This window comes from Macrobrachium nipponense, chromosome 6 (genome assembly GCF_015104395.2).
Source record: "Macrobrachium nipponense isolate FS-2020 chromosome 6, ASM1510439v2, whole genome shotgun sequence".
Taxonomy (NCBI): domain Eukaryota; kingdom Metazoa; phylum Arthropoda; class Malacostraca; order Decapoda; family Palaemonidae; genus Macrobrachium; species Macrobrachium nipponense.
This window is the reverse complement of record NC_061108.1, coordinates 93,204,589-93,212,088: the sequence shown is the minus strand read 5'-3', so window position 1 is coordinate 93,212,088 and position 7,500 is coordinate 93,204,589. Positions and strand designations below refer to the sequence as shown.

General features: G+C 38.5%; 1 protein-coding gene across 1 annotated transcript in view; it reads right to left on the bottom strand.

Annotated features, from left to right (window-relative positions):
* The window catches only part of LOC135216325 (pituitary homeobox 2-like), a 107,288-nt gene that overhangs the window by 20,730 nt on the left and 79,058 nt on the right, over window positions 1–7,500 (bottom strand). Inside the window, exons 2-3 of the mRNA XM_064251499.1 lie at window positions 2,265–2,403; window positions 1,402–1,468 (exon numbers count right to left, since the gene is read on the bottom strand). Coding sequence (XP_064107569.1) covers window positions 1,402–1,468; window positions 2,265–2,403 — 206 coding nt within the window. The remainder of the gene's footprint in view (window positions 1–1,401; window positions 1,469–2,264; window positions 2,404–7,500) is intronic.

The following is a 7,500-nucleotide window of genomic DNA, read 5'->3' as shown; positions in this document are numbered from 1 at the left end:
GGGTGAGTTTAGATGCATTTTCCATGTAAATTTCTGCATTCAATTTCTCAATTATTTTTTTATTAAATCATAATAGCAGCAGGAGTAGCAGTGGTACCGTGAGATCAGACGTACTAACGGTAGTATTATTATTCTACGAGCTTGTTAGCACGCTACGCGCGTTGGAACGGCGCTGCTGTCGCCCCTACCCTCCCGTTCCGCTACCTAACTTGCCTCCACCCGGGCCGGACAAACCAGTTTGCAGGGGGTGGGTGGAGTGTCACGTCTCCCCTAATGTCACCCGGAGGAGGACAAAAAAGACCCACTCGGATTTTATTATTATTATAGATTAAAGACGCCGCTGATATCATCAAGAACAGTGATAGTGGGAAACTCGCCGGTTCATATTATGCAGGAACCAAAGTATCATCGTTGCGGTTGGAGTTATTGCTATTGTGGCCATTGTCGAAAATATTTACTCGCAGAAGTCATACGATTTAAAGCGATCCTTATTCTTAATTCTGCCTTAATAAAAAAAAAAGAAAATGCCGTTTTAAAACTTACTGTAATGTGAATCTGATATCAATTACGGAAAAAACCTCTGTTTGCGCCGTATTTCGTTACTAAACATGAAACCTATGCATGAAAAAAGAACGTAAATCAGATTGATAGTTACACACTTATCACGAGATATAATACATTCTTAACTGACTGCAGCAAATATGGATTCCAATGTGCTTTGAGGCGAACCAGATTGTCACGTTTAAGTTAAGACGGGCAGACTCCTTTACCGCGTGACCCAACCTCATTCTGAGCAAAAATCTTTTGGTCATATTTTGAAAAGACTTTTCTAAGTTTTGCTAACAGTGTTTGACTTTTGTTGCTATCACGAATTTTGTGCAGAGAGTATTGCCATGTGCACTGCATTATTTTTAAACAAAGGAAATACTATTGCATTAAATATTCTTTTCGTTGGTACAGGAAAAATTGAAATGCTTCAGTCCGTAGGCTTATAGACACATGCGAATACTTTGCTAATTTCAATAACAAGCCTGGTTCCAAAGCTAGTTACTAATCCTCATCTGGAACAAATTCGTGCAGAGAGAGAGAGAGAGAGAGAGAGAGAGAGAAGTGGAGGAGGTACAGAAGTGTTAATATCTTGAAACATCTAGACAAAGATAAGAGAAAAACAATAATAAGAAAGAATGGAACGGGGGAGGTAACAGGATAAGAATGGAAAGGGAGAGGTAACAGGATAAGAATGGAACTGGAGAGGTAACAGGAGACAGGATAAGAATGGAACGGGAGAGGTAACAGGATAATAACAGCATAACCACAACTCTTCTCACAAAAGCAAACACAAAAGAAGAAAGGAAGACAAGATGAAGCAATTGGATCAAAACGCGGCTCTATGATACTGACCCTTACTTGCGCCTCCTTCAAGTTGAGCCACAGCGCTATCTCCTCCCGGGTGCTTAAGTCTGGGTATCTGGAACGGGAAAGAGATTTGTCTCTGTTATGAGCATCTTCAACGTTCCGGCCAAAGATTAGATCGTCTTGAAACGATTTGCTCGGACGATGATGATGGGCATTCTTGGTACGACTTTGGACAGTTACTTGAAGGGTATATATCCTCAGTGTTTATATATATGTATGTATGTATATATATAATATATATATATATATATATTATATATATATATATATTATATAATGTGCCAGTGTGTGTGCGAGTGTATGTGCGTGTGTGCCCCAGCGACAGTGCGCTGAAGTGCGTTGCGTGTTTTTAAGTACACACTTACTTCATAAGTGTATTAGATATGCCCATTGTATGTATTCAAGTCAACCTATATTTTCATTTAGTCATCAAAAAGATAATAATACCAGCACATATTATATAGGACGATGAATGATCAGTTTGTTATATCTCAAACTTAATTTTTCTACATATTTAGTCTAAAATCTAAAATGTGTCACTTACAGTAAATAATATTAACGATAATAATAATAAAATGTTAAAATATTCATCGTAGCATGAGTCTTGAAATGAGAAACAATTCCATTTATGTATATGTGTCTGTACATATAGCTTTCGGGAATCTGTTCGAACAGATTCCCGAAAGCTATCTGTGTAGATTTTTCTTTAAATATATTTACATATACATAACTATGGATTAGGTCCTCCAATAATAATAATAATAATAATAATAATAATAATAATAATAATAATAATAATAGAGGAGTCCAACGAAATCCATACTTGTATACTATCAAGTCTGCTTTACCTGTTTCTGGCAAATGTAGCTTCCAGTTCCTGTAGCTGCTGAGAAGTGAAATGCGTCCTTTGTCGTCTCTGTCGTTTTTTCTTCGATTTGTCGTCGTCAGATTCTGCCGAACAGGACTGCGACGGTTTTTCTCCCACGTCTGAAGAGAGAAGTTTTGAAATTAGTCTTGGAATTCACTGGAGGAACCAAGCATAGAGACAAAAAAAAAGAATGATTAAGTAAACAAATTAATAATAATAATAATAATAATAATAATAATAATAATAATAATAATAATAATAATGACAAAATCCAAGCGGATCTTTCTTGTTAGTCCGCCCCGGATGGGGGCAAGGAGGGTAGGGGAGTCATAACACATCCACCCTCCACCTTCAAACCTGTTTGTCCGCCCCAGTGGGGTCAGGGTAGGTATGGATCGGGCGGGTAGGGAAGGCATGACGGCTAGCGCCGGGACCCAGCGCAGCGTAGCGAGCGCCAGTAAACTCGTGATAATAATAATTTAATATTAATAATTTCTGTATGCTGCTGAGCGTATATTGCGCCCTCTCAACTTGTCGTCAGCCAGTCTCGTAGCCAATAGGTGAGGTTCTTGAATATGACTGATCAAAAATCACCCGATTGCGGGTACAAATATTCCCTGCATGTAGCCTGGGGCCATTTGCCTCTTTTCAATGGTAGCGAGGACTATCGAAGCGTCGGAATAACAAATGAACTTCCGACAGCTGCTTTATAATTTACCTGATGAAACGAAGCAACCTATACCCCAAGTTGAGATGGCGCATTTTCACCTAAGTGGCATACAGATTGCCAGTCTTTTCAACGAAGTTTACCTCCTTGAGGGTCGTCTTCCAAAATAATAATAATAATAATAATAATAATAATAATAATAATAATAATAATAATAATAATACTTAGGAAGCAGACCCTCTCTCAAGCATACTTTATTAAAAGTAATGGCTACTTCAGCAGCGTTACACTTGTAGAGATTCTTCTCTATTTTCCGAATAGCGGCTTTTTCTGTGCTACTTAAACAGGCTTTTTCTGTTCTACTTAAGTAGCACAGAAAAAGCCGCTATTCGGAAAATAGGGAAGAATCTCTACAAGTGTAACGCTGCTGAAGTAGCCAGTAAGCCAATTTCTTTAATAAAATAATAATAATAATAATAATAATAATAATAATAATAATAATAATAATAATAATAAATAATAAGTATCAAGACCTGAAAATAGAAATAAGAAGGATATGGGATATTCCAGTGGAAATTGTACCCATAATCATAGGAACACTAGGCAAGATCCCAGGATCCCTGAAAAGGAACCTGGAAAAACTAGAAGCCGAGGTAGCTCCAGGACTTGAGAAAAGAGCGTGCTATTAGAAACAGGGCGCATAGTGAGAACAGCGATGGACTTCTAAGGAGGCAGGATGCAACCCGGAACTCCACACTATAAATACCACCCAGTCGAATAGGAAAATAGATAATAATAATAATAATAATAATAATAATATAATAATAATAATAATAATAACTATTATTGAGCACAAAGGGTATCACTCGGGAGACAACTTCATAGAACATAAACAAACGCTAGGAAAACTTCTTCATTCTTCCGAAGACTCATATCAAATCTTACATTATAAATCTTGTCTTATATGTTCGCCGTTGCCTTAGTTGTTTTTATCATTATTCAGATGAACCCTAATCGTACGGAATAAGCCCACAGGGGTCGCTGACTTGAAACTGAAGCTTACAAAGAATACGGTATCCATTAGAAAGAAGTAACGTTCCCTTTAATTCCTTTTACTTCTTCCTTATGAGCACCATATTCTTTGGAAGCTTGAATTTCAAGCCAATGGCCCCTTTGGGCTTTTTCCATATGAATAGGCTTCATCTTCTGAATAATGATATAATAATAATAAGGTAATGGGAAATACAGAAAGAAGAGATCACTTATTAAAAAAAGGGGAAAAAATAATTCGATTAACAATTACATAGAATGAAAATTAAGCAAATTGTAAAATTACAAGGAGAATTGTATTAGGTATAGTAGATTCACATCAACCGTGCATTTGATGTCTAGGCCAGTCCCTTACGACGCTCTTGACTGGCTGATGATAAGCCAATCACAGGGCTGGAAACTCAGTCTCTCTCGAGAGTTCACATGGGTATAGGATCTATGTTCCACCTCTCCTGAAAGACGTATCCCTCAGGAGCGTCATAAGGGACTGGCCTAGACATTAAATGCACGGCTGCTGTGAATCTACTGTAGTAATACATTGCATCTTTGTATGAATTTCAGAAGTTCCAGTTGCACGACCTGTTCACAGTCCAACAATATGAGGAATAAATGACCTCTGGAACTGTGAAGTTCGACGGCGAGACTCACAAGATAAATCGGAGACGATAAATTTATTCCACATGACGTGCAATTTAACGACAATGACCAGTGATAGGATATTTATCATTGTAGACTTGTGTAATACTTTAACAAGTTCATTTCTAGGCTTCTTGAAATAGCCGGAAAGAAAGGAGCATTAGGTATAATACTGACATAGGCATATTTAATAAATTCATGTTACAATTAGTATATGTATATATGTACATGTACTGTGAGTGTGTATATATATATATATATATATATCTATATATCTATATATATATATTATAATATATATGTGTGTGTGTGTGTGTGTGTGTGTGTGGTGTGTGTGTATGTGTGGTGTGTGTGTGTTGTGTGTCGAGTTCATTTAAAGAGAATATACAACAAATCATAAGCGCATTTAGTATGTTTTTCCCCCGCCATCGCTCATCCCGCTCGCTTATCCAGCTTCTATATTCAACAAACATTTAATTACTTATAAATAGAGGTATTCATACATGTACGTTTACTTGGGCTGAAGAGAATCTCAACCTCCATGATGCCAATCAAAGATAAACTTCGCGGTTCTCCAACTTCCTCAAGTCTTCATTCCAGGTCTTGGGTTCCCTAACGCTCGGACGTGCGGGAATAGTTTTTCTGGTATGTGGAAGTCAGGTACTCTGCTTGGATGTTCACTGGTGATGTTTTGTTCATTGTGATTAAAATTTTCACGCTGACACTGATTCTTTTTTCAATTTTTTTCTTAATGTCATTACACAGTTGAAATGGCAGAAATGTTTTCATAAATATTACCTTTTAAACAAGCACTTGGATATTATTTTACAGACTTCGATTATTTCTAATATATATAACTTGGATCAATATAACCCACTTGAAAAGAGTTGCTTAATATCCACACTGTATAATATTTTTCAAGAAATAAATATTAGATAAATCTGAAATATCACATTAGCATACTAGCATCACTTCATGGAAAATACAAGATAAAAAAATGAATACTAAAGCATTGGGTTATTTCTAACATAACACGCATCACAGTTTTGTGATAAATGTATCCTAAAGTTTGGTCCATATGCGTATTTCGAAAATAATTCGTGGTTCCAGAGATTAATTGCATATAGAGTAGTTAGGGGACAATGCTGATTATACAGTCGCTTTAACTATAGATTTACGATGACGTTGCGGTCCGGAAATTTAGAATCATACGCGTAAACGAAAATATAATATTTTTTCCACATTTTTGCATAGATATTTTTGTTTTGACTGTTGGCTTATTTTGAAAACTGCTTACGCGCGGAAATGCGATAATGGTTTTGTCATATTATCAATATGATGTTTCAAGCCAACTATCGTAAATTTCCAAAATATTCAAATCTAGTGTTGACGCACAAGAATTAATGGAAACTAACGATGGTCGTGAATGCACTTGTGTTCATAATATCAATTGCTGCTGTCTTCATGAGAAAGTCTACGAAATATTTGTCCTGACCTGAAACATTTTCTCACTCGCTAAATATTCTCTTCTTCCACCTCTTAGGCAGCCGATAACTGGATGAAAATAAAAGCCAATCACTAACCAGTTATTTGTCCTCATAGTGATCGAGTTCAAAATCAGTCACAGCCATACTCAACTATTGTGACATACCGTTTCAATAACGAAGGCCTCTTCAGGAGATTTCCCCTTCGACGGCCATATACAAGTAACCGCGATCGTAGCCAAAAGCCAGGAGTCAGTCATTCCCCTTCAGCGTTTCTCCGTGACAAAGGCCCAAAGTCGTACGGGAGATTCTGAGGGACGTGCCTTGGGTGGGGAGGCGTGGTAGGCCTTCAGGAGCCACTCCCTCCCTTATCATTTCTCTCTCTCTCTCTCTCTCTCTCTCTCTCTCTGTTGTCGTTTCGCCGTTCCATCCTGCACCGTCTGCTTCTGTTACGTAGGCAGCTATCGCATCCCAACAGAGTGAAAGGAAAGATGGGTTGGGGGCTGAGAGGGAGAGCTTGTAGGTAGGAAGGAGAGGCGGAAGGAGGAGGAGTAGGAGGAGGAGGAAGGGGTTGGGAGAGGTTGGATGGTGGGTAGTGCCGAATATGACAGGCTGACATGGAAAGGAATTATTCTAATACCTCATAAATCCATCTATTGCAATGAGGCTTATCGCTTTACATCCGGGGCTTTGCTTGAGTTGATGCAATGCACACAAGCAAGACTTTGCGACGCTCGAGTGTTGACGACGAGTTCTCTCTTCCCTGAAATAGTTAATGATGGAGACGAAGGGGGAGTCAGGGAGAAAGTGGGAGGGAGAGGGGGATGGAGGGAAGGGAGAGACACAGCGGGAAGGGAGGAAAGGATTGCTGTGTGAGCAAATGAGGAAAAGGGAGTCTAATTCCGACTGGAGTGTCGGAGCTTGAGGAGGAGGAGGCCAAACACACCAGGAGCCTTGGACTCGCTCGGCCTACGAAACACCTGCCGCCTCCTGGGAGCTTTTCACTTCTTCCGTTTTCGTTTCTACATATCTACCGTTTTCGTTGTCTTCCTTCCATTCTCCGAAATGTCAGAGATTCGATCACGTGGTGTTTTTGAAAGAGAAAAAGGGGCCGATGCAGCAATCTTTGAACTAACAAATTAATCAATCAATCGCTTGGGTTTTCAAAGATGGCTACCAGCGTTATGGTCACCAAGTGATGGAGAGATAGGAATATAACTAATGGGGTTCAAATGGGACTTGGAGTTTAAAGTAATGAAATGCAGAAATTATGAGTTACCTATCACTTACTTTCTTGCCTCCATAACTGAAACTAAAATCTAATTAAATCCAATTACATGAGGTTTCATCGCATTCCTGAATTTTGCCGAAACAGATTT